At 43.3% G+C, this 27,597-nt stretch overlaps 1 protein-coding gene and 1 non-coding gene across 4 annotated transcripts in view; one reads left to right on the top strand and one right to left on the bottom strand.

The window, feature by feature from the left end:
- Positions 1–27,597, bottom strand: part of Trim66 (tripartite motif containing 66) — a 51,599-nt gene that overhangs the window by 11,238 nt on the left and 12,764 nt on the right. For 2 of the 3 annotated variants that reach the window (XM_042691559.1, XM_042691560.1), the window contains exons 2-10: positions 23,902–24,005; positions 22,154–22,301; positions 21,205–21,337; positions 20,665–20,781; positions 17,635–17,749; positions 16,947–17,093; positions 14,027–14,144; positions 10,483–11,387; positions 8,101–8,259 (exon numbers count right to left, since the gene is read on the bottom strand). In XM_042691559.1, the coding sequence (XP_042547493.1) occupies positions 8,101–8,259; positions 10,483–11,387; positions 14,027–14,144; positions 16,947–17,093; positions 17,635–17,749; positions 20,665–20,781; positions 21,205–21,337; positions 22,154–22,301; positions 23,902–23,910 (1,851 nt within the window). In that variant the 5' untranslated portion in view covers positions 23,911–24,005. Of the gene's footprint in view, positions 1–8,100; positions 8,260–10,482; positions 11,388–14,026; positions 14,145–16,946; positions 17,094–17,634; positions 17,750–20,664; positions 20,782–21,204; positions 21,338–22,153; positions 22,302–23,901; positions 24,006–27,597 lie in introns of those variants that run through there. The other variant, XM_042691558.1, reaches the window with a different exon arrangement.
- Positions 1,631–1,733, top strand: LOC122117939. The gene has a single exon (XR_006149258.1). It is a non-coding gene; the product is annotated as a U6 spliceosomal RNA (small nuclear RNA).

Raw genomic sequence — 27,597 nt, 5'->3', positions numbered from 1 at the left:
ATCACTTATACTTCTAGACTGTGTAACTGATACCTTGACCAGAAATGGGCATTTTCAGATTTACAAATGAAATCAAACTATAATCTAGTTCAGAGAAGAAGTCAAAATGCCAAATTCATTCACTAACAAAGGAGTTTAGATCATATTTAGGGAATAAGAGGAGACTATCTGAGCCTAGGACCCACTCTCTTGGCCAGGTGTGATGGTTCATATCCATAGTGACAGCAATCTGGAGGATGAGGCAGAAGGATCATGAGTTTGAGGCCAGCCTGGGCTAAATAGTATGACCTGGTCTCAAAAAAAATCAAAATAATCTTCTCATACCTCCCCCTTAGTTATCACCTCTTCTATTGCTCTAAATTCTCTCTTTCCCTAAACCCTTCTGTTATTTTATCTGTCATCTGTCTTAATTGCCTGAAACAGCTGACTTGACATCTTGCCTAAGCTGAGACCTCTCTACCCTCCAAAAGCTTCTACTAGTCATCTATCTATGCATCCTTCAACCATGTGACCTGTCTTCTGCTGTTCTACCCCTTTCCACTGTATCAACTTTAGTCTCTTTCTGGAGTTCAATGTATTGATAATATAGTTCCCAATGTTTGCCATGTGATGTTGTCAAAATTTAGAAAGAACGGGAAGGGAAACTGAGACACAGAGTGATTATCAAGATTTCTAAAACGTATTCAGGCCCAAGATCAGGAATCAAGACTTGGCTTTGAAAATCTGCCTGCTGGGGCTGGGAAGGTGGCTCAGTGGTAGAGCGCTTGCCTTGCATGCCTGAGGCCCTGGGTTCAATTCCTCAGCACCACATAAGCAAAAAGAAAAAAGCTGGAAGTGGTGCTGTGGCTCAAGTGGTAGAGCGTTAGCCTTGAGCTGAAGAGCTGAGGGACAGCGCCTAGGCCCAGAGTTCAGGCCCCACGACCGGACCCAAAAAAAAAAAAAAAAGAAAAAAGAAAATCTGCCTGCTGGTCTTAATTGTTTTGTGCTATTAGCTAGAAGCTAGTGCCCTAATAAGAAGTACTTGTAAAATCAATAAACAGACACGTAGTACACATTCCCTGAGTTTAATATATATTTCCAGGTCTTACAGCAAAATAATATTGCTGGGGAGAAAGCAATGCAGGTAGGGTAGCATGCCGCATAAATTAATTTACCAGAAATCTGAAACATTCTTTCAATAACAAAAATGTTATTTTTAACATTTTAAAACACTTTCAAATCTTGTCTTATTAAGCAGAGCAAATGGTGCCTAATGAATCAAGAAACTAAGGTGAACCATTAAGTAGTCTAGTGATGCTTTCAGAAAGTTTGAGAATAGAGCTTAGCCTGCTCTTTCAATGAATGATCTTCTATGGGATCACCAAGTGATACTTCTTGTCTTATCCTTTGTCACTGTGGCTATTATAGAAGTCTTGGCCCTGTGCTTCCAATCTGCTTATTGCTTTAATATAAGAAAACGAAAAATTTCTAAGGAAAACAAACCATGTATATAAACTTGTTATATCAAGAATTTAATTAGAGGGGTAGATGCAGTGGCTTACATCAGGACATGGAGACTAGAAGGACTGTGGTTCATGGAAATTCCAGGAAAAAAGTTAACAAGATCCCCCATCTCAAAAAAATGAGCCAGATGCTCACTTTGGCAGCATATATACTAAAACTGGAATGATACAGACATTACATGGACCCTGCACATTGATAACACCCAAATTTATGAAGCATTCCATATTTTTAATCGAAGAAAAAAAGCCATTTGGCTGTGAATGTGGCAGGTAGGACACCTTCCTAGCAAGTGTGAAGCCCTGAGTTTAAAAAAAAAACAACAGGACTGCAAAAAAAAAAAAAAAGCCAGGCATGGCTATAATAATCTCAGCTACACGAGAAGTGTAGATCAAAGCATCATGCTGCGCCCCGTCTAGGCAAAAATGTGAGGCTCTATCTGAAAATGAACTAAAGCAAAAAGTTCAGGGAGGCATGATTCAAGTTATAAGAAATATGCCCAGGGCTGGGAAGGTGGCTCAGTGGTAGAGCACTTGCCTTGCATGCATGAGGCCCTGGGTTCGATTCCTCGGCACCACATAAGCAAAAAGAAAAAAGCCGGATGTGGCGCTGTGGCTCAAGTGGTAGAGTGCTAACCTTGAGCTGAAGAGCTGAGGGACAGTGCCCAGGCCCAGAGTTCAGGCCCCACGACCAGACCCTCCCCCCCCCCCAAAAAAAAGAACATATGCCCAGCAAGCTCAAGACCTTGCATTCAAACCCCAGGGTACTGCCAAGGAAGGAAGGAAGGGAAGAAGAGGGAGGGAGAGAGGGAGGGGAAAGAAAGGAAAAGAAAGGAAAGGAGAGGAGAGGAGAAGAGAGGAGAAGAAAGGATACTAACTAGATACCTGAGTGTTGTTTATGAGTTAATGCAGGTTATAATGCCTTGGTTTTGTGCCATCTAGTCTGCTGCTAAACCTTTGCCCGAGCACATCTGGTTTCTGGGATTTTCCACCCTACTGGTTAAAATCACCAAGTCTGACTACTATGTAAATGTACAACAGAAAAGGGACAGTGACTTGAGGGTTTTGTCTTGGAAATACACTGAAGGCCTTCACTTGAGTTGAGGAAACAGATAAAGCAAGGACAGAGGTAAACTGCTTTGTGAATTAAATCCTTGAGTGCTTCAACACCTTCAAAATTAGGCATATTGCTTTAACCATAGATCTTGAAACAGCCCAATAAGATGGATAAGGGAAGAGACTAACATTTGCAGTAATTGGTTTCAGATTCTGAGTTTTTAATAGCGAAGTTATTGCTCTTATTGACAGTGAGTACTCTTCCATTTGAATGAAAAGCTCTCAAATTAATTGAGGCTATTTCTATGGATGTAATGAACATGGATATATGCCAAATGACCAATGTCAAATGAGAAAAGGTTCATGGAAAGTGAAGAGGTAAGAAATATGAAAAGTTTCTGGTGGCCCTCCGATCTGAGGAAGACAGAAAATTAGAGGATCCCAGAGTCTGAGGTAGAAGGAATAAGGAAGTAATAAATAAGATTCTGTAAGTCTGAACTAAAAACCATATAAAACTCGCAAAAATCTTGGAAGCTTAGAATTTGGTCAGAAGTATTTTATCCAGGCTAGTGGAAGAAACTTATAGTCTGAGATGATAGGGTTTGTTTTCTCATGACCAGAAGACCTAAACAAAGAGCTTAGGTTTGGTCTGGAAAAGAAATCAAGATGGAACTGAAAAGACAGGTTTCTCAGATGTTACATTCAGGCAGTCAGACCTGACAAGTGTTTGTCTGGATGGGGCAGAGTAGATCCTTGTACAGTTCTGCAGGTTTCTGACCAGGCCATAGAACAGACTCTAAGAAAGCTTCACCAGGCCCTGGGAATATCCTCAACAGTTTCAGGACCAAGTTGAGTAAAAGACTGTTGCTGAAGTTGAGTATCCATGATCTGGTCTTTAACAGCGTATTTGGAGATAGTAAAAGCAAGATGCCTAGTATTGCCTCACATATACCAGAGTTTAGAGAATGAGCTCAACTGAGTCATTTCCCAGCTCCACACTTGAATTTCCTCTTCCACTAGCTTATGTAAATTTCATTGAGCTATTATAAAGTTAAGAGTTTGGGCATCGAAAAGTGATTTGATAATGGTAAGTTCTGTCCATCTGAGTCATCATCCTTTATTGTTCTGCATCACTCTTCCTAATCTGAGTCACAGGAATGCCTAATGGAAATACATCCCAGACTCCTCTTAAAGCCAAGAGCATCTTCCTTAAAGTCTTCAGTGGAAGATCTGGAACTGTGCTGTGCAGTAGCAGAGAGCTTTCTCTTGTAGATGATGTGAAACTCAGATAAGTTATCTATGTTGCCTATGGCTTTGACTCCATGATAGAGCTCAAGAAAGCAGCATGTGTATTTTCAGCAGTTGACCAGTTCCAAAGTATGAGAAGAAGCTGTCAAAATGTCTTCCATTTCACTAGGGATATAAGGAAGTTCTGTTGTGGAGTTGTGACCTTGAACCAGGAGGGGGAAACTTGGGCAACAGCTTTTGCCAGAAAAAAAAGAAGTCAAAATTTGTTTTAAAATATCTTGCTAGATACAAGGAAGGTGGTAGGACATGCTGCTGAGAAAGCATAAGTCTCTAGAAAACCCATTCTAGAACTTCCATGTCTGATTTTCAACTGTAGTATGTTTCACCATGAACTCACTTAGCATCAGCTCTAAAGTCCTTGGATGCTCTGCTCTAATGAAGTCCTCCTTGTGGTAATACAGGATTGTCGCTTAATGCACAGAAAGTTGCCTTGTGCCACAGGTTTCTCTTACAGCACCTTTCAAGTAGACATTTGATTTTCCTGGTACTCACAGGATAAGGAGTGGCTAAAAGCCAACATACCTTAACCAAATAAACATAACCAAGAGCAAAAGAGGCTGGTCTGAAGACCTCTACCCAGAAGGCCTCAGGCTGTTTCAAAGATTATCAGGTAGGAAATTCCATCAGGTGAGAGACCAAAATACAGTCCTATTTCTCCCACTGAAGTATACAAAAAGAGGCAATTTAACTTAGTTGGTGAGCACAGGGTTGAGTTAGGACCCATATTCTGAACTTAACAATGCCCATGATCAGCCATTTAACTCTTAGAGGGGTCACTTAACCTTTCTGTGTCTCAGTTTCCATATCTTTCAAAAGGAAATAAGAAAGTATCTTCCTCACAGTATTGCTAGGATAAACAAAGAGATAAAATGGAATTATCTATGTAAAAAAAACCTATTTAAAAAGTAAACACACACATACAAAGTATTATTATCATTTTTCTATGATAAAGTATTTAAAATATTTAGTATTCTCAAGCTTCACACCTTTGCCCTATCCAACCAAACTTCAAAGCAACGAATTTCCTCAAAAAGAAAGTTGAGCCAGGCTCATACTGTAATCCTAGCTACTCAGGAGGCTGAGATCCGAGGATCGCAGTTCAAAGCCAGCCTGGGCTGGAAAGTCTGTGAGACTCTTCTCTCCAATAAACCACTAGAAAACCAGAAGTGGTACGGTGGCTCAAGGTAGAGCGCTCGCCTTGAGCTAAAGAGCACAGGTCCAGTACCCAAGCCCAGAGTTCAAGCCCCACAACTGACAAGAACAACAACAAAAAAAGAAAGTCGACATTTTTTTCTTATTTCAATAACTATCTGTATAGTTCTGTACCTCTCATTGTCCACACAAAGGTTCCCCTGGGCCAGGATGACAACCTTAAAGCTCCTTTATCTGGGAGTCCAAGCCTTAAAGAAGTCTAGAAACCATCTGAAAAGAAATGCCATCCTACCCTCCAAACTTTGGCATGAGACCCAGTCTCATAAGGGTCACAGATGCTCAAAATGAGAAAGAGTCCCCAGGACTTTTACTAACCCACTGCCAAACCTGCAGCCACAGGGAGGACCCTATGCTCCAGCATATTCTGACCTCTAAAGCAGCTGTCTTCTAGTCATCTTCTAACATATCTTCCAAGGGAGAACATCAGCAATTCAAAACTTAACTTACTCCTCCCTATAAATATTTTTTGTTTGTTTGGAGTTTGTTTTTTTTGTTTTTGTTTTTTGCCAGTCCTGGGGCTTGAACTAAAGGCCTGGGCACTCTCCCTAAGCCTCTTTGTGCTCAAGGATAGCCCTCTACCATTTGAGCCACAGAACCATTTCTGGCTTTTTTGAATAGTTTATTAGAGTTAAGACTCAGGAGGCTGAGATTTGAGGATGGCAATTTTGTTCTCACAAAATTGCCATCCTCAAATCTCAGCCTCCTGAGTAGCTAGAATTACAGGCATGAGCCACCTGCACTCGGCTTACAAAATGTTCTTTTCCCCTGCTCCCATTCCATTGAGCCAAGAGAGATATGGGTATGGAACAAAAGGACTTGTTCTTGAAATCAGACACTGAGTCTAAAACTCTTGTAATCTGATAGCACTTGAAATCTTTGCTTCCTCTTCATTCCTAGGACAACTGATTAGATTCGAGTTCCTATTTCTCCTCTTTACTATTCTAGTATACTGCCAAAGTGACCTTTCAAATTTAACTCAGACCTTCCTTTGCTGAAAATCCTTCAGTCATTTACCCCTGTCCCCAAGTCTGAATTCCAATTGCAAATTCATTGTAAGGCTTTCCAGTCAGTCTAGTTCAATCTCCAGTGTATCTCCTATTCCTAATAAGCCCAATTATCTGAAACCCTCTATGAGCCCCAGGCTTTCTTCCACTTTTGGATCTTCTAGGTTGCCAATTCCTTCTAAACTAACTTATTCTTCCTTTCCTCCCTTCACTAACCCAACTTCTTTCTCCTATTTCAATTCTTGGGTTTGTTTTGTTTGTTTATGGTCAGTCGTGGGGCTTGAACTCTGGGTTTGGGCACTGTCCCTGAGCTCGTGAGCTCAAGGCAAGTATTCTACCACTGGAGCCACAGTACCACTTCATTTTCTGGTGGTAAACTGGAGATAAGAGTCTCACAGACTTTCCTGCCCCGTCTAGCTTTGTACTGTGATCCTCAGATCTCAGCCTCCTGAGTAGCTAGGATTACAGGCATGAGCCACTGGCACCCAGCCTTCTCTTTCAATTCTTAACTTCAAACCATGTCATCTAGTAAGTGTTTTATGAACCCCCTCTCCCAGAGTTAGGTGCTTCATTGGCTCATACTCCAAAGATTATCTCAGCACTTTATCATGATTAATTGTTTTGCTTGTTTATCACTCTTGCCAGACTGTAAACTCCAGTGTGGTTCTGACTTCTTTATCAACCAATGTATGAAGAATGTTTACATGTGAATTTTGTGTATGTGTATATGTGTGTGTGTGTGTGTGTGCGTGTGTAATTTTTAAACACTGAATGAATATATAAATAGATGCATGATGATCTTAGTATAAGAAGTTAAACCACTGAGAGTTAAACCACAAAAGAGCCTATTTACAGCACCTCTGAGTAAAACCATTTTCAAAAGGATAGGACAGAACAGGTATAGACAAAAGGCCACTAATATGAGATGGCTGATCAGATTTCAAGAGTCATTAGGAATTTCCAAATTAACCTTTCATTTTGACACTTCTTCCTTTTCTAAACTCTGTTCTGTAGTACCACAGAGACTGACTGATCTAAGACATGGTGGTGCTATTGGGAGAACCTGATGAGCAACTAGCAGAACTGGGCTTGCAGAGCCAGAGGGGTACTATAGGGCTGAGCGAATAAGGTGGAAGGGTGAAAACTGGCTGATTGAGTATGAAGAGCAGGGCTGTGTGGAAGTACAAGGAAGACTAAGGTCCCAAGTTTGAGAAGAAACAGGATAAGTAGAATAGGGTCACAGTACCCAGGCAGGGGTGAATGCAGAGTATTACAGTACTAGGTTCCAGCTAGAAGGAGGATAGGGCTAGGCCTATAGGGTATGGGTGAGAGTTGAGAGCTGAGTAGTTGTGGGAGTCTGGGTTACTGCCAGAGTGAATGAATACTTCCACCAAGAGGGTAGGTGAATTGATAGGAAGGTCTCTGGATCACTCATCTTCCGAGATGTCCCTCAGCTATCTCTCTGCAAGACAACCTGTTGACAACCCACTCAACAAATTCCATTGATTCAAATTCTAACGCCAACCATTTTCCAGTGGGGGAAAATATTTTCCCTATTTTCATTTCAGAAAGGAAAAGGGTTTAGCTTTGTATTCTAAAAGATTTCATTTTAAGTAAACCTCAGCTTTTTCTTCTGCTAGCTATGGGCCCTGGACTTCAGTTTCTTAGTTATAAAATGGCCCCCCTCATAAAACTGTTGGGGGGATTGAGACAATGTTTGTGAAGCACCATACACAGTCCCAAATAGTAAATGTCCAGTTAATCTATTCTCTTTTCCTTTCCCCTTAGACAATACATGAGCCCTGCAGGCCCTATGATACTTGTTTATTAAGGAGTGCAGATAGAGCTAAAGAAGGACCTGTGCTGCTAATTCACTAGGACAGAAGGCATGAGTCAGGGCTCTGAAGCATCCAGGGATGGAACAGGGATACTCCTCCCCCTACCCTGTCATCCTCATCCAGGTGACTAGGCTCTTTGCTGGTTGAGGGTCCCACGTCAAGAAGAGGAGGCTTTGTTAGTACCTTTCTCACCACATTTGGAGAGGAGTGCTGGGTGTTGTTATCCATTGTGGGAACACTGTGAGGAGTTTCCTCCCCAGCTGTCTGGGGTAAGGAAGTAGTAGTCTTGTCAAGAGGAAGAGCTGGCTTTGGATCCTCAGATGCTGGAGGCTCATCTGTAACCTAGAAAAGAATTGGGGTAGGTTTCACTACAGAAATAACAGCAGCAGCAAGGGCCAGTGCCCACAGTATCCTGACCATTTGTCAGGACCTATACATTATGAAGTGTTTACATTTTTTTCAAAAAGAAAAATAATCTTAGGCTAGGGGGCATAACTCAAATAGTAGTGTCTATTTAATATGCACAAGGCCCTGAGTTCAAACCCCAGTACTGCCAAAGTCTTCCTAAGAGTATATCCTCATATGAAAATCTTACAACAGAATCCAAACCAAGCATTCTGAGCTAACTCTGTCATAGTCACTTTAATCATCATAAAATAGGATCCTTTTGTTGATTTGTCTTTTGTTGTTAGTTTTGCAGTGATGGATATCAAAACTTGGATCTGATGCATGCTCGGCAAGTCCTCTACCACTAAGCTATACTCCCACCCCATATCAGAGCTTGTGGCTCTCTATGAACCTCAGACACTTCTGTGTCATCATAGGGATTATCCTACACCCCCTCTCAAAAGAACTAAGCCTCAGGGAACAACATTTGAAGCATTATCTGAAGTTGCCAATTATAAAGCACAAATGTGAAGCTTTATCATTTTTAGGAATCAAAAACTGTCTTTGAAGATGTAACTGTAATTATAGATTTAAAGAAGACAATACTGCGGAAAAAATGAGAAGGGGTAGATCAGGAAAAAGAGAAAAGCAGGATCTAACAATGAAGAGGTGGAAAGCAACAAAGACTACAGAGGTACAAACCGTGCTTTTTCAATAGAGAAAACAGAAACAGCATTCAATATTTCCCTAAGAAAGGCAAGAGGTGTAGTTCAAGTAGTAAAGTACCTGTCAAGCAAGTGCAAGGACCTGAATTCAAACCCCAGTACAATCAAAAAGTAAAAGTGAGACAATATCCAATAAGGAAAGACTGAGGCCTCTTTTCTGTGGTGTTACAAAAAAAAAGTCAGCAGAAGCCAGGCGCCGGTGGCTCATGCCTGTAATCCTAGCTACTCAAGAGGCTGAGATCTGAGGATTGCAGTTCAAAGCCAGCCGGGCAGGAAAGTTCATGAGACTCTTATCTCCAATAAACTGCTAGAAAACAGGAAGTGGTGCTATGGCTCAAGCGGTAGAGTGCTAGCCTTGAGCTGAAGAGCACAAGGACAGCGCCCAAGCCCAGAGTTCAAGCCCCACGACAAAAAAAAAAAAAGTCAGCAGAAGTGGATCCAGGTCTCAGCTCTCCTTTTCAGCACTGTATGATCACTAGGCAAACTGCTTGACCACTCTAACCCCCATTACTTATTCATGGTAATGTTGACCAAACAATGTTGCTGATGAAATAATTTGTACATATAAAATGTGCCTACCTTAGTAGACTTGAAATTGTTAGCCTAACCTCCTCTGCCTTAGGAGCCACTCCACTATCATAGGCCCTGCTGTGAAGTGTGGCCTTTCCTGAAATCCAGTGACATAGGCCATTCTCTAAAACTAGCTGACTCAGGCCTTATCAGGTGACATAGGCAGCTGCAACCATAAACCTTAGCCCTGCCACAACAAAATGCCCCACTCTCACACACCTCACCAACATCACATTGCATACAAACCAGACTGCAGAGTACTCCCCGCCCCTAGTGAAATTCTCCACCCCCATCCCCCTAGCCATATAAACCCCCTCGCTCAAGGACAAGTGCGGTCCTTGCCCAGAGGGTCAGCCTATGAGCTTGCTGACAATAAACTTTGCTGTATGTGACTTGGTGTCCTTGTAGTCTTCTGAGATGAGGCTTTCAGAAACAAAAATTAAGTTTACCCCTGTGCAGTGTGAAAAAAGCGATGCCTACTAGGATATAATATATACTCTCCCCCTACACCTTGAGTTCTCCCCCACTTCCCTCACTGTATGAAACTTCTAAGTTCCAGCAAGGAGTCTGAGATGTTACAAAGATAAGAGTCAACCTTCTTTTGCCATGGCACTGGCAGGAGTCCCACACAGCTCAGAAGGTGCTTGCTATGGACAGGGCCAAGCTAGGCCACTCTGGAGAGTACTGATTCCAGAACTCAGATCTATGTTAGGATTAATACTATGTTCTTTGTAGCTTTGCTGAGCTAGGAGTTGAATCTATGGTAGTTCTGAAATGTGAAGGTTCAGCTCAAGACCACCCTAAGATGAATAAGCTGTTTCATGTACCACTCTATAACCAAGGACACAGCGTTCCCTGAACATCCTAGTCCATGGCAGCTCACCTGTAGGGTGTCCTCCTGACTCTGGGACTGGACAGGTGCTGGCTGCCTCACAATGTAGTTGATCTGCCCCACAATGGTTTGCTGAAGATGCTGAGGTGATTTGGTCTGACTCAACTGCAGGCTGGGCTGCTGAGCCTGCAGGAGAAGCTCCAAGTCCTTCTGCATCTCCTCCAGCTCAAACTTGTGGTGCATTATATCAACATTCTGGGAACAGGCAGGCCCAGGAGGGTTCTCGTGCTGACCAGAAGCCAGATGTTGGGATGGAGGCAGAGGTGGGGGTGGCTGCTGTGGGGGTGGCGGGGGTGGAGGTGGCGGAGGTGGCAGCTGCTGCTGTGGCTGTTGCTGAAAATGACTGAGCTTCAGTTTCTGGTGGTGGCCAAACTGGACTTGGATGGAGGGTGCGTGTAAGGTGGACTGGGCATGGGCTGCTTGCTGAATGTCCTGTGGGGGAACGATGCACACTGGCTGTGAAGTCAGGTGCTGCCCTGGCCTCTGGGGTGTGCTCTCTTGCTCTGCAGAGGGCTGGGTTTCTAGCCAGGGCTGCATCAGCTTGGGAGGATGAGGACTACAGGCTAGTTCCTTCTCCCTGGGTAGCACAGCCGGGCACTGCAATGACCCTACCTGGTGAGGCATCATCTCAGAGGGCTGCCTAAAACTGTGGGCCGGATGGATACTGGGTGGGGGGACCTGGCTTTTGAGAGAAGACGAGACTGGGGAACAGTGGGAGCAGCATACAGATGAGGAACATAGTGCTGAAGGTTGAAACTTGTGTGAGGGGTGACTGAGAGCCTCTTGCTGAGCCACTGGGGACCGGTGGCTTGGATAAAAGGATGGAGGCCCCTGTAGGCCCCCATAAGCAGTGGTATCTGTGCGGGACAGTTGTCCACCTTCAGCCGTTATGCAACCTGGAAATTCAGAGGATAAAAATGTTCTCAAGATTATGTACAATTGTACTCCTCACTCCCACTACTTCATGCTTCTAGGACCAAAGGACACCATTCAACAAAACTGTATCAGGCATAAGAGATTAAGAAAATCCAACCTGTGATTTCTAAGACTCCATCTAAAATGCTGATGGTAATAGCACCTGTATAGTCTTGCTTTGATGGCTGGGGATATTTGAGGGATTGGCTTAGGCCCGACTATTTCTAGCCCACAGGCAAACCAGGGCTTCTTCACATAGCACCCACTCCTCTTTATTTTTTTAACGCTTTATTTTTTTTTAAGACTCTGACAGAATGAGCATTGAGGGTTGGGAGGGAACATGCTAGAAAGTAGTAAAGAGTACAGAGTTGGGGGCCGGGAAGGTGGCTCAGTGGTAGAGCACTTGCCTTGCATGCCTAAGGCCCTGGGTTCGATTCCTCAGCACCACATAAGCAAAAAGAAAAAAGCTGGAAGTAGCATTGTGGCTCAAGTGGTAGAGCGCTAGCCTTAAGCTGAAGAGCTGAGGGACAGCGCCCAGGCCCAGAGTTCAAGCCCCGCAACTGGACCCAAAAAAAATAATAATAATAAAGAGTACAGAGTCATTCCTGGGACAAAGTCTCCAGATACAAGTCTGGATAACCGTGTGTTAGGTAAATCATATGGAAGAGGTTAAGGAAGCTCCCATGCCAGGTCAGTGCCTGGCACCAGCACTGCCCTCTGAAGTCTCTGGACTCCATGAGTAGATTATATCTATTTGTCAGCCAACTCCTTCAACCTTTTTTTTTTTTTTTTTTTTTGAGTATCAGTCCTGAGGCTTGAACTCAGGGCCTGGGATTGTCCCTGAGATTCTTTTTTTTTATTCTTTTCCTCCTGCACTCTACCTTGAACCATAGTGCCACTTCTGGCTTTTTCTGGGTAATTTATTGGAGATAAGAGTCTCATGGACTTTCCTTCCCAAGTTGGCTTCAAACCACAATCTTCAGATCTCAGCCTTCTGAATATGAGGATTACAGGCATAAGCTACTGACACTTGGGTAACTCACTGCTTGCTCACAAGAAGACTAAGACAGCCAGGCACTAGTGGTTCACACCTGTAATCCTAGCTACTCAGGCTGCTGAGATCTGAAGATCACAGTTCAAAGCCAGCCCAGGCAGGAAAGTCTGTAAGACTCTTATCTCTAATAAACCACCGGAAAACCAGAAGTGGCATTGTAGCTCAAGTGGTAGAGCACTAGCCTTGAGCTGAAGAGCTGAGGGACAGAACCCAAGCCCAGAGTTCAAGCCCCACAACCAACAAGGAAAAAAAAAGTCTAAGACCCTTAAGGACAGAGAACATGTGCAGATACTGGGCTTAAACTGAGGCCTGGGCATATTCTCCCTTGGCTTTATCACTCAAAGCTGGTATTCTACTACTTGAGCGAGCCATACCTCCACTTCTGGTTTGGTTTTTTTGTTTTTGGGGGGGCATTTTTTGGTGGTTAATGGAAGATGGAATCTTCATGGACTCTCCTGCCCAGGCTGGCTTTGAACCATGATCCTGAGATTGCAGTCTCCTGAGTAATTAGGATTATAGACATGAGCCACTAGCACCAGACAATATTTTTTATTCACTTTTTTTTTTTTTGGGGGGGGTCCGGTCATGGGGCCTGAACTCTGGGCCTGGGCACTGTCCCTCAGCTCTTCAGCTCAAGGCTGGCACTCTACCACTTGAGCCACAGTGCCCCTTCCGGCCTTTTTCTTTTTGCTTATGTGGTGCTGAGGAATCAAACCCAGGGCCTCAGGCATGCAAGGCAAGCGCTCTACCACTGAGCCACTTTCCCAGCCCCTTGATTCACTTTTTGTCCTTTAGTGCCCAGCACAGGCCACAACCTATTAAAAGTGCCTACCAAAGATCCACTAAATTAAATGAAAGGAGAGAGGGAAGCAAAAAGTAAATCTAATATTATTTATCACTTTGCCAAGTTCAAGAAACTTTCAATGAAATTAACAACCTAAAATGAAGGCAGCGGTTGGGTAATTAATTTAACAAGCCCATTAACCTGTCAACACAAACACAACTTCAAATTCTCTATATTCTGCCTAAAGATTTAATGGCAAAAAATTTCTGAAGCATGGAAGAAAAATATACAAGGTCATGGATTATCTTCTTTCATCTCAACCCCAAAGGATGTATGTGTAATATACAAGCATACAAATCTCAGTATTCTGAGATGCCCCTGCTTGTATCCACACACATATACTCTGTGAGGCTATATACACACGTTCACCTGCACTGCCATACAGCATTCTGGCCACTGTCTTGTCTCCTCTCTAGCAATGAAACCAAGATAACAGGGGGAACATTCATAGAGAACAGGAAATTCAGATTTTAAGTGGTGGTGTTACAAAGTCTTATATTGCCAATGTTATTTAGCCTACACACACAAACACACACACACACACACACACACACACACACACACACACACACGTTTTGCTGAATGACACCATCACCATTGGCAGTCTCAAAAATGCTTTCTTTTGGTATATGCTAACCTACCCAGTTCACCTTCTAACCATTAGATTGCCTACATTTATTCTTGTCAATTAGATTAAATTTCACAAAACGGTCCTGGCTTACCAAGGGAAGCCAGCTGCTTGGTCCAGAAGTTCGGCTCCCATGTGAATCTGATACTCCAAGGAGACCCAGGATCTGTATTACAACTTGTCTCCAACAATCGCTGCATCTGAAATACAATCTGACAACAGATTTGGGCATCTTGTACCTGAATAACAACGCCTTCTCCCTCACTCTTTGGCAAATTGAAAGCCTCAAAGTCATGGATCTTTGGGTTATGCTCATCCTTATATTCTCCTTTCCTTGTCCCTTAGTATCTTCATGCCCTCCCAACTAACCCCCTGCCTGTTTTGAATGCTGCTGGAATCCCTACATTCTCAGTTCCCCCAGACCTCATGTGATTTGGAATTCTTCCTCAGGACATTCATTCTGCCATCAAGGCAAGACTGCATCTATAGGCCCCTGTAGCTATTCCCTCCACCAGCTTGTAAAACCCTTCCATCCTACTGAGTTGCCATCTTCCTCCTTGAAGCCCATCATCTATTTCCATCACTACTCCTATTTACCCAGGATATGGGGAAGTGGTGTCCAACTTCTACCCTGCCATCATATAGTTGACTAATGTCCTCAAGCAACATCTTGGTTCTTTCTTTCCTGATTTAACATTATCACTTTTGCCTCTATTTTCAGTTCAATCACCATATCTAGATTTTATTCATCACTTAGAACCATTTTACCTGTGAGACCTTAAAGTTCAACAACCTAGTCTCTGATCACAGTTAATGCTCCCTCTTTCAGAGCATGCTCTTCAGCCTCAATGGACTCTCTGAGCACTGTACTTCAAATAAGTCTTCCCAGCTTCCCATAGTTTTCAGTTACAGTATCATTAGTACCCTAATTCTCTCCCCATCACTAACACCTAACCTTAGGTAGGTCCAGTCATCCTAAAGCTATTTTATGCCAAGCATTGGTGGCACAGCCTGTAACCCTAGCTACTCGGGAAGCAAATATCTGAAGATTGCCTTTCAAAGCGAGGCCAGCCAGGAAAGTCCAGGAGACTCTTATTAACCACCAAAAAACCAGAAATGGTGCTATGGCTCAAAGTTGTAGAGCACTAGCCTTGAGCGAAAGAGCTCAGGGAACAGTGCCTAGCCCTTGAATTCAAGCCCCACAACTGGCAAAAAAATAAAATGAAAATGAAAAATAAAGCCATTTTATCTATGGTCACATAAATGATCATTAATTACAGAGGCACTGTCAGACCTTGTCCTCTTCTTTCACTATCTTTAGCGACTATTTATTTTATTATTTTTTTTGGGGGGGGTCCAGTCGTGGGGCCTGAACTCTGGGCCCAGGCGCTGTCCCTCAGCTCTTCAGCTCAAGGCTAGCACTCTACCACTTGAGCCACAGCACCACTTCTGGCTTTTTGCTTTTTGCTTATGTGGTGCTGAGGAATCGAACCCAGGGCCTCATGCATGCAAGGCAAGCACTCTACCACTGAGCCACCTTCCCAGCCCCTTTAGGGACTATTTATTTGTTTGTTTGTTTTTTTTTGCCGGTCATGGGGCCTGAACTCTGGGTCTGGGCACTGTCCCTCAGCTCTTCAGCTCAAGGCTAGTGCTCTACCACTGGAGCCACAGCGCCACTTCCAGCTTTTTCTGTTTATGTGGTGCTGAGGAATCGAACCCAGGGCCTCATGCTTGCAAGGCATGCACTCTACCGCTGAGCTACCTTCCCAGCCCCTAGGGACTATTTAAAATCTTCACTTCAATGCTACTCAACCAACACCTAACCTTCCTATTATCACCTTTTACTTCACAGAGGAAAAAAAAGATCAGAAGAAAACATGTATTCTATCCTTCCTCTAAAGTGAACTATATTATACAGCTACTTTCTTTCCTTTGATCTCAGAAGAAAGGAATCTCCTTTGAAGTCAACTAGTTCACTGTAATCCCACCTTCTTTCTGTATGCTCACTCCACCATTCATCTGTCTTCTCTATTGTCAACTTCCCTATACATTAATGTTCTCCAAACTTAAAAAAAGCATTTTCCCAACTCTGCTTCCTTCCCGAGCTACTTAATTTCCTTATCTCCATTTCCTCACCTCCCATCTCAGTTTCCTTATTCTGGTTTCTGACTCTTCTACTTTGCAGGAACTTCTTTCAAAGGACTAACAGGAACTTTCTGATTCCCAGATCTCAGTTTCTCTTTACTATTCATCCTCTTACACCCACATAGCATAGATAAAACTGACCACTTAAATTTCTGTGTCTTACACTCTTCACTTCTCTAACCTCTGATTGTTGTTTGTCATTCTTTTCACTCATTTCTTTCCTCTGTCTGTGTAGAATTGATTATAGTCCCTAGGTTCCAGATTTACTTTCTTCTTCCTTCACACAATATCCCTGTCTCCCACTTCTCTATCTCCAGCCTTGACTTTTCTTCTAACTTTCAGAACAATCCATCAAACTGGCTTTTGGTTCTCTCCTTTTGGATGTCCAAAGGCATCTTAGATTCAATACATTCAAAAATACAGACCCTATTAAACCTCTCTCAAAATTCTCCCTCCTTCTCCTTGGCATCATCTTCTTCATAAGCACAACATTTTAAAATCTTTTTCTAATTCCTCCTTTCCTCTTAGGTCCCCACTTAAACATCAGTAACTCTATAGTATGTCTGTATACTACTTATGTTCAGGCTATTATCCAAATCCATGATTTAAACAAAGAACCATGATTTCCAGCTGAGTTAGCTGGAAGAGGACAGGACCATTTCAAAACCTGAATTTCGTGTTATAGGATTTGATAAAAGATGATGTTTACTTACTAACCCAGAAGCAGTGATTGAGTATGAGGGATGGATGGAGTTGCTATCTTACTCCTCAAAAAAAAAAGGCACCTCCCAGGACAAACTCACTGCCTCTGTGACACAGGCAATGTTCTAATCTGCTTTAAGAGCAGGCTGAGGGGTGGTTTATCTTACCAGCTCTTTGCTGAAAAGGAAAGGGACACTTGTCTTGCTGCAAACAGCCCAATTGATGAAATTCTGCACATGTTCAAATTGACGGTTGAGAACCATTATGCTCTGTAACTGCTGTTCCAGCTTCTGTTTTCTTTCATTAGTGATGCCCTATGCACAGAGACAGAAGACAGAGTACCTAATCCTGTTCACGGATGTTGGGAAGTGGGACGGTCTTGTCTGTATCAGCAAGAACACTGATGGAATCAGATGAGACTGCACCCCTGAGTGCCAGACAGCAGGACAGAGTGCTGCCATGGTCTTCTGACAGATGTAAAAAGGAGGGAGAGGTGGTGGAGAAACTGTAGTGCAAATATAGAATGGACAAGGAATGGAGAAATAAGTGAAGGCCTACATCTCTTAGGCATAACCTATTGGAGAAGGTGGGGTGTTTTGTGACTAAAAATCTGCTTTGTTGAGAATGGCACCTGCCTAAGAGTCATTGCAGTGATAAGAGTATGAATTGAGTTTCTAACCATTAACCCTCCCAAAATCAGAATGGAAATATTAAGTTTAAAAAAAAAAGCAGATAGCTGTGGAAACCGAGTATCTAAATTCTAGCTATGCTGCTTCTGGCCCTGGGACTAATTTTATGTGTGCCTGGCTTCTGTCCCAGTGAAAGCAGAGAACTAATCCATCTAGCCACAGGTACCTCCAACTCCTCTATGAGTCCATTGGCCTGTTTGTTCAGTTCATTCATTAGAACCATCTTGGCCATTTTGATCTGGTTTTCCACCTTTCTGTGCTGATGCTTCACTTCAAAAATCCTGTAAACAAATGGGACAAAATACAATGAGCCCTTCCCTCATGACTCCTGAGAACTGAGAGACAGCCAACAACTTGAAAGCTTCCTGCTAAGATCAGGATCCAGCAGATTCCAGACAAAGGAAAGAAAATTTCCTCCATCACCACCCTTTACAACTTAGTCCCCTTGATCTGAGTGGGACAATGGCTCAATGGCTCAAAGTTCAACTTGGATTTTCTAGGTAAGCCTGAAGTCCACATCCAGGGCAACCCAGAAGAGCTTACCAACTGACACAGTATGAAAGGCCAGACAAAGAATTAGGTGTATGATTTCATGTCATTTACTCTCTTAAAAAGGAGGATGTGGGGCTGGGAAGATGGCTCCGTGGTAAAATGCTTGCCTTGCATATATGAGTCCCTGGGTTCGATTCCTTAGCCACATAAACAGAAAAAGCCAAAAGTGGCACTGTGGCTCAAATGGTAGAGCCCTAGCCTTGAGCTGAAGAGCTGAATGACAGCATCCAGGCCCAGAGTTCAATCCCCATGACTGACAGGGGAAAAAAAAAAGGATGTTCAAGATGGTCAGCTGGGTGCCGGTGGCTCATATCTGTAATCCTAGCTACTCAGGTAGCTGAGATCTGAGGATCACGGTTCAAAGACTACCAGGGCAGGAAAGTTCATGAGACTCTGATCTCCAATAAACTACCAGAAAACCGGAAGTGGTGCTATGGCTCAAGTGTTAGAGTGCTAGCCTTGAGCTGAAGAGCTGAGGGACAGCACCCAGGCCCAGAGTCCAAGTCCCATGATGGACCAAAAAAAAAAAAAAAAGAGGATGTTCCCAAAAAAGGGTCAAAAGGTAAAAATAGCAGAGGGAAACAGAAAAAAAGACTAGTGGTTTCTGAGGACCATAGGTGGTGGAAGGGGGGAAAGAGTGACAATGTATATAGGGCCTCTTTTGAGGGGAGATGAAATGTTTTAAGAGTAGACAATAATTATACAAACAATTTCACAATTCTGTGACGTACCAAAAGACCAAAGAATTATGGTTTTTTTTTTTTTTTTGCTAGTCTTGGGGCTTGAACTCAGGGCACGGGCTCTGTTCCTGAGCTTCTCTGTGGTAGCTTCTATACCGCTTGAGTCACAACTCTACTTCTGGCTTGTTCTATGTATTTTATTGGAGTTAAGAGTCTCACAGACTTTCCTGCCCAGGCTGGTTTCAAACCATGATCCTCAGATCTCAGCTGACTAGGATTACAGGTGTGAGCCACCGGTGCTCAGCTATGCATTCTTAAAATGTTGATTTTATGCATATAAAAATTATGTTTCAATAAAGCTATTTTAAAAAGAAAGACTTTAAAATCTTGAAGTCTCCACAGACCTAGCTTGCAAACTAGCTCAGTTATGTTATTAGCTATGTTATCTAAATTATCTATACTCTGAACCTTGGTCTCCTCATCAGTAAAATAGAGAAAGCCCTTACTGAAACTATTACAAGAATTGAAGCCAGATCCCAGAGGTTCATACCTATAATCCTAGCTACTCGGGATGCTGAGATCTGAGGATTGCGGTTTGAAGCCAGCCAGGGTAGGAAAGTCTATAAGACTCTTATCACCAATAAACTACACAAAAAAAGCTAGAAGTAGAGCTGTGACCCAAGAGGTAGAGCACCAACCTTTAGTAAAAGCTGCTCAGGGGGCTGGGAAGGTGGCTCAGTGGTAGAGTGCTTGCTTTGCATGCATGAGGCCCTGGGTTCGATTCCTTAGCACCACATAAACAAAAAGAAAAAAGCCGGAAGTGGTGCTGTGGCTCAAGTGGTAGAGTGCTAGCCTTGAGCTGAAGAGCTGAGGGACAGCGCCCAGGCCCAGAATTTAGGCCCCACGACCGGACCCCAAAAAAAAAAAAAGAAAAAAAGCTGCTCAGGACAGAGCCCAGGCCCTGAGTTCAAGCCCCAGGACTGGCAAAAAATTAGAAAATAAAAATAAAATATTTTTTTAAAGAGTTGAAAAAAAATATAATGTTGTTCTCCCATGTGATGTGTTTACAGTTCCTATTCTTTTATTTATTTATTTTTGGTGGGTAGTAGGGCTTGAACTCTGGGCCTGGGCACTGTCCCTTAGCTCTTCAGCTCAAGATGAGCTCTCTACCACTTGAGCCATAACACCACTTCCGGTTTTCTGGTGGTTAATTGGAGATAAAGAATTTTATGGGCATGGCGCTGGTGGTTCACTCCTGTAATCCTAGCTACTCAGGAGGCTGAGATCTGAGGATCACGGTTCAAAGCCAGCCCAGGCAGGAAAGTCCGTGAGACTCTTATCTCCAATAAACCACTAGAACACCGGAAGTGGCGCTATGGCTCACGCGATAGAGCGCTTACCTTAAGCTGAAGAGCTGAGGGACAACGTCCAGGCCCAGAGTTCAAGCCCCACGACCGACAAAAAAAAAAAAAGAGTTTCATGGACTTTCCTGCCTGGGCTGGCTTTGAACCATGATCCTCAGATCTCAGCCTCCTGAGTAGCTAAGATTACAGGTGTGAGCCACCAATGCCCAGCTAGTTCCTATTCTTTCTATATAAAATACCAATGATTTCATGTCACTTGTAGGTTTACATGGAAAACCCTAGGAAAAGGAGTGATCAAAGGCAGAGTACCAGCAACCTGTTACAGCCTCATAATAAACTGTACCCGTACTGTGCACCCTTGTTCTCAGACACTCAGTTCTGGCTAGTTCACAGGCATGTATATTGGCCCAACCTGAACTAGCTTGTCCTCAAGTCACCAACTGGTGACTGGAAGACCCATCATTGGCCTTGAGTCCTCTTAAGGCCATGCTGTAGGCCTTCTAGAACATCTGCTCACACCTGCTTAATCACATGTCCTAGAACCCAGGATGTGAGGGAGCAAAACTTTTACAGTAATGGCAAGGCATTTGCCTAAGCTACCTGTCCTCAATTTGCTTTGCTGATGTCTGTAGACTGGATTTCTTATGTGCCACCTGGGTAGTCACACTTTCCAGAAGCATCCTCTGGTTTTGTAGAACTTCTTCAACATGTCTGCACCTAGGGTGAAGAGACAAAAGCAAATGCTGCGAAAAAAATGATTCCTATCCTAAAGTCAAGCAAGAATTCTACTTGCACTGCACTGTCTCAGCTAGGCCCCCAGAGTACATAAATTACATTTGGAGATAGTCAAAGGCACTGCAGACTCTTTTCCTATTGAGTCTTTTCAAGAAGTCACACAACTGCAACAAAGAGCTACAGATTGGCTTAGGCAGAGACAGAATTACTCCCCCTTGGGATTGAGTCTCATTATGTACCAGGCTGGCCTCAAAGTCATGATCCCCCTGCCTCAGCATCCCAAGTGCTTGGATTACAGGTATGTGCCACCTTGCTCTGCTTCCAGAAGAGGTTGATGCCTTGGTAGCCCAGCACTCTCCACGTACGTAGTTCAGAGCCTTCCCAAGCTCACTTCAAGCAACTCACCTGTGTTCCTTGTGTTCCACCATTAAGCAGCTATGGCATGTGAGCACATCACAGGTCTCACAGAAGAGCTTGAGCACTTCCTGTGTGTGTAGAGGACAGTACAAAGCAAAGTCCCCAGAACCACCATTCACTCCTGCCAGAGAAAATAGAGAATGTAGGCTTCTCCTGCCCATGTAGACCACTCAAGAGTCCACTGAGCAGCCCTCGGTCTTCAAATAACACTGCAGGGGAAGGGGTGCAAATGAGAAGTGTCTTCCTGCAGGACAGGAAGGATCCAGGTGTACAAGTTGGAATTCTAGCTTAGTCTGGCTCATTTGTTCAGCTGTCCCAAAATAGCATATCATTATACTAGCATGCTACCATATGTCAGAGGTGAGAAAGAGCTTGCTACTTCTGTGCATGTATGTTCCAAAATTAACCTAAACTTCTTCATTCATCAGGATCCTGTTGTTATGGGGATGAAACCAGCTACTCAGCCTTGCTAGGCTCCAGAAGAGATCACATCGATGACAAATTCTGTTTCCTGTGGGCTTGACAAACATAAATCCCCTCCCACAATTCAAGGGCCTTAGAAAAATACATGTCAAGGAGATTGTCATTTAAAACAGACATTACTGGATGGGCAAAGAGGTAAGTCCTCTTCTAGACTGTTAAGTCATTTAATGTGGAAGGTAAGCATTCAGCTAGCTTCCATGATGATTCAAGATTATGCTATGCTCCTGGCACTATCTCACCCACACTTGCATAGCCCACCCTGATAAGGAGAGGCTAGATTGAGTCACTCCTTTGACTCTTAAGCAGACTTACTTCCTTTACAAAAGGCTCTGAAACCATTCCAACTATCTATTTCCTCCAGCTAGGAAACAAGCTTGGAGAGCTATCCTCCAGAGATTTTAGAGTTCAACAGTGCTTTAGAGCACAAGGCAGGTAAGGAGAGGGAGAACTGTACCTGAAGATCCTTTCTGAGCTCGAGAGAAGACTGGACCCCCAGGGGCAGGACCATGCCGGTGCTCCTCTGTGCAGGAGCTGCACAGCCAGCGATTGCAGTAGGTGCAGAGGATGTGTGCTGCCCTCTTCTCCTTGCACTCGGAACAGTTCTAAAAGAAAGTTGGCTGTTATTGACCATATCCTCCTTGTGTCTTCCTCTACAAGTTGCAAATGCTGTACAGAGACTAGGGCCCTGAAGGGTTGTTCCTCCACGACTTTAAAGTGTGGCTACTAGAAAGCTACTGGAAGTACTGGTGAGGGAAAGCACCCTTTGTGACTAAATGAGAAGAGTCCACTAGGGCCCTTTCACACAAGTCCTATGCTAAAGCTGAATACAAGCCAAGGATCTGCCCTCAAAGCATATACAGATTGAGCAGGTTGATATCATTTAAGTGGATAATGCTGTGATATATAAGATGTCACAAGTGATAAAGAACCAAAAGGAGGTTTTCAGCCTAGGAAAGTTTTCACCAAAAGGTAATACTTAACTTGGTTATTGAATGATAAACATGATCACCAGGAAGACAAGGGAGGGAAGAGTTACAACAGAGGGAAAACAGAGAGGGGAGAAAGCTTCAGATGTGGAGATACACAAAAGGGTGACATATACAGGCAAGAAAGAGCAAATATAGACCAACTTTGAGAGTTTCAGATTTAAAGTTTCCACACCTGGGATCTGCCTGGCCTGAGTATTTGTTTCTCTCCTATCTAAATGTTCATTCATTTGGGAATACATAGCATGCCAGGGTTGATATGAACCATCTGCAAAAGAGGAGGTTTAGAGAAACTACACCTGCCTGTGCCTGACTCATCCACCACACCGATGCGGATTCTGAATTTTACTAATTAAACTACAAATTCTCTAGAAGTAGAATTCATATTCTGACTTCCAATCACCTCGGACAGGGCGCTGGCATACAACAGATATTCAGTAAGAATTAGACATAGGAAGAAGTAAATAATAAGAATGCCCTAGTAGAGTGGGAAACTGAAGAGATATCAGGCAGTAAGTTATATAAAACTTGCACAAAAGATGATAGTTGCTAAGTAGGCAAAACTAATGAACCTATTAAATCCAGGATGGTATGTGAATTTTACCTGAGAGAAAGGGGCATAAAAGCCCACTACTGTTATTTTTCAGTACGAATTATGAGGAAAAATACCTAGATAAATTAAGCAATGCTTAATAATTAAGTAATGCACATTTACCTTCCAGTAAAAGTACTGACACACAACAGGGTAGAAAGCATGTAATTTTCACTTAATAGAAAAAAAACTACATTTCTTTTTTTCTTTTTTTTTTTTGGGGGGGGGGGGGTCCGGTCGTGGGGCCTGAACTCTGGGCCTGGGTGCTGTCCCTCAGCTCTTCAGCTCAAGGCTAGCGCTCTACCACCTGAGCCACTGCGCCACTTCTGGCTTTTTTTTCTTTTTGCTTATGTGGTGCTGAGGAATCGAACCTGGTGCCTCAGGCCTGCAAGGCAAGCGCTCTACCACTGAGCCACCTTCCCAGCCCCTACATTTCTTTTCTTAATTCAAATGTTTTTATTTCCTTCCAGATAGAAGGAAGGAAGAAAGGATGGATGAATAGAGGGATAGATGGATGACTAGGAAAACTGATAGAAGAGTAACAACTAGGAGTGTAAGTGGAGAGACTTATACAGACAGGGGCCCCAAAAAGGATCAGCTGTTTATTTCTTTGTCCTGACTTACCCTGGCCATTTTGGGTTGCCCAGGAGGAAAGTGCTGCAGAAAAAAGTGTTCAGTTACATCCCTGGTAAGATATACTCGCTTACACCCAGGACAGGAGATGAACTCTAGGAAGGGAGGGAAGAAAAGGACAAGAGTCAAAACAACAGAACAGATTATACATAAGATATAAACAGAGGTATGCAGCAATACTTGCTTTTGCCATAGGATTCTTTAAATTCATAGACTGTTGTTCATTCATCTGTCTTTGGGAGGGTAAGGGAAGGCACAGAAATGGAGGGACAAAGGGTGACAGGTACAGCAGTCACTAGACACTATGTTAAGAATGAACCATATAACTTGTGGGGGGGGATGGGAGAGAAAAACTGGAAGAAAGAAAGGGATGGAGTGACATTGTCTAAAAATAAATGTACTTATTACCTGACATATGTAACTGTATACCCTCCCTCTGTACATCTTTTTTTTTTTTTTTTTTGTCATGGAGCTTGAACTCTGGGCCTGGATGCTGTCCCTCAGATCTTCAGCTCAAGGCAAGTGCTCTACCACTTGAATCACAGCGCCACTTCTGGTTTTCTGGTGGTTCATTGGAGCTAAGAGTCTCATAGACTTTCCTGCCCAGGCTGGCTTTGAACCATGATCCTCAGATCTCAGCCTACTGAGTAGCTAGGATTACAGGCGTAAGCCACTGGCACCTGGCTTTGTACATCATCTTTATAACAACAATAAAAATAAAAATAACTAAATAAAACCACACACTGAATGTGAGTATCCTATCAGAGGCCTGCTGTACAAACCATCTGGCCTCCTCACAGTCTTTTCTTTGGTCCTACCTTCCTCTCCTCCCCAGAAGCCATGCTGCTACAAGCCCAAGCCTACTGTGTGCTTCTGGTGGTACAAGCAGGTGCCTTCATGCTGCTCCCAGTTCCTCATTCCATGATAGCCCAGCTCCCACCACTGACAAGTTTGTTTATCCCAGAATGTTACTTCAGAGGTCTCAAAGCTAGAACTTCTTCCATTCAGAGAAAGAAAGGGTCTCCCAACATGTTTATATAGTAGATATTTTTTAGTGTAGCCAGTACTGGCCAGTCAGCCCCTGGGGCTGGACTACCTCCATCTAGTCCATTTTGGGTACAGCTGTGGACAGCTTGACTTTCTCTCCCCAGAGGAATGTAACAGTCTTTGGCATTCCTTAGCACAGTGAGCTTCTGAGTGACGTAAACAGCATGAGATTGTCACTTCAGACCCACTAATAGCAGTCGGCCCACTAGGAATAAGGAAATGAATCTCCTGAGTTGGGCAGGTACCTGTGTTCAGGGATGAGGTGGTCTGAAAGACTGGCTATGACACTGACTGCCACAGAACTGACACACCTTTTCTGCTCATCTCCGAAATATAAACGTTAATGATACAATGATAGTTGCTCTAGACTTTTAGTCAGACAAATATAAGTCAAATACAAGGTTAATACCCAGTGACTTTTTTGTTGTGATTTTGTTTGCTTGCCTGTTTGAACACAGGGTTATGAGCTCTTGCTCAGTGGTATCGCTCTAGCACTTCAGCTATGCATTTTTGGTAGTTCTCAGGAACTTTTCTGCCTGGATTGCCTTTGAACCAGTTCTTAGCCTCTTAAGTAGTTAGGATTATAGACTTATACCACTGGAACACCTGGCTATCCAATGATCTTGAACAAGTAATTCCTTGTGTCCCTTTTATCCTATGTAAAGCAGAAAGGGAAAATAATTGCTGTGATACCTAGGAAAGGTGGTACACACCTATAATCCTAGTGTTTAGAAGGGCTGGAATAGGAAGATGGTCAGCTCAAATCCAGCCTGGGTCACATAGCAAGCCCTGTCTCAAAAACACCGAGACAGACAGGCAGGCAGACAGGTAGACATCAGGAGAGAAAGATAGGGGGAGGAAGAGAGAGAGGGAGAGAGACAGAGACAGAGACAGAGAGATGCTGTAACTGTTAAATTAGATAATGTGAGAAAACAAGTAGTTTTCCATGAATTTGACTTTGAATTTCATGTAAGGTAACAACCACCATTATAAATTTCTCTGGTGATGAAAATCAAATAGTCGGAGTTTTGAAAAAAAAAAAAATGACCATAAATTCTTCTTCTCACTCCATCTATTCTCTCACAAACCTACCATCAAAAAGGTCTCTCCACCTTTTGAATCTAGTCTGGCAGTGAGACCAAAAGAATGCAACAAAAGTAACAATGAACAAAACCCCAGCCTTGACTTCAAAAGGCTTTATGATTTTGCTCTTGCTCTCTGATGTCTACAAATTGCCATGTGAAAAATATTAGCTGGGGTTTAATTGCTAGAAGGTGACAGATACCACAGTCATAGAGGCCTCAGTCATCTCAGGCCCCCGCCCCCCAAGGCCATCCTAAACCAGCTACATCCAAGTGACCCTCCAGTTTAATGCAGACACAGGACTAAGTAAAGCCGAGACTAACCAAACTCGGCTTAGCATAGAACCACCCAGAGAATCCTAACCAGATTGCCATTCAGAAACTGAATGAAGTTTAATTGTTTTAAGCTCTAAGATTTAGGATGGCTTTTCATGTAGTCAAAACTAATTGTCTAGAAGTGGCACTGTAGTTCAAGTGGTAGCAATAGCCTTGAGCTGAAGAACTGAGGGACAGCACTCAGGCCCAGAGTTCAAGCCCCACAACTGACAAAAGAAAAAGAAAAAGAAATTTATGGGCTGGGAAGGTGGCTCAGTGGTAGAGTGCTTGCCTTGCATGCATAAGGCCCTGGGTTCGATTCCTCAGCACCACATAAGCAGAAAAAGCCGGAAGTGGCACTGTGGCTCAAGTGGTAGAGCACTAGCCTTGAGCTGAAGAGCTGAGGGGCAGTGCCCAGGCCCAGAGTTCAAGCCCCACAACCAGAAAAAAAAACTGTTCTAACCTGGACAAATCAAAACCCTTTAACTATATAAATCCATAGTTCAATATCCTCCTCCAAAATAAAAATTCCCCAGTCATTGCAGAGCCATGGAACTTGACTACAGAGTTTCACTTGGAATTTCCCAAATATTTTCCTGCTGGTCAAGAACAATGGCCAGAGCAGAGAAGGATACTCTCCACAGGTGATATCACTTGGGGTACCCTCCCTACCCCAAATACCTCCAAAACTAAAATGGTACTCTAATTGTTGAAAATGAAATACCACAGACTCCCAACTCTCTGAGAGCAGATGCCCAGACATTAATCATAGTAACATAGCATCATTAACAGGATGAAAAACAAGAACTGAAATAGATCAAACGAGACCTCACCACACATCCTCTACCTCCCTTAGCCTTAAAGCCCCAAAACCTCAGTATGGAATTCAGGGTCCTTTCTAAATGGGCTCTACTTCCCTCTAGTCTCATCTGTATCTCCATCTTGCCATGCACCCTATGACATTGTCATGTCAAATATCTCTACTATCTCCTGAATAGGCTGAACCCTTTCATGACTCTGACAATCCTATTCCCACTTGTGAAAGGACTTTCTTAGCCAGGTACTAGTGACTCATGCCTGTAATCCTAGCTCCTCAGAAGGCTGAGATCTAAGATCTTAGTTCAAAGCCAGCTCAGGCAGGAAAGTCTGTGAGACTCCAATACACTTCAATCTCCAATACACTACTTTAAAAAAATGGAAGTGGAACTGTGGCTCAAGTGGTAGGTAGAGTGATAGCCTTGAG

The sequence above is a fragment of the Dipodomys spectabilis genome, unplaced genomic scaffold (assembly GCF_019054845.1).
Source record: "Dipodomys spectabilis isolate Male_0828 unplaced genomic scaffold, ASM1905484v1 ptg000145l, whole genome shotgun sequence".
Lineage (NCBI taxonomy): Eukaryota > Metazoa > Chordata > Mammalia > Rodentia > Heteromyidae > Dipodomys > Dipodomys spectabilis.
This window is presented reverse-complemented; position numbering and strand designations above follow the sequence as displayed.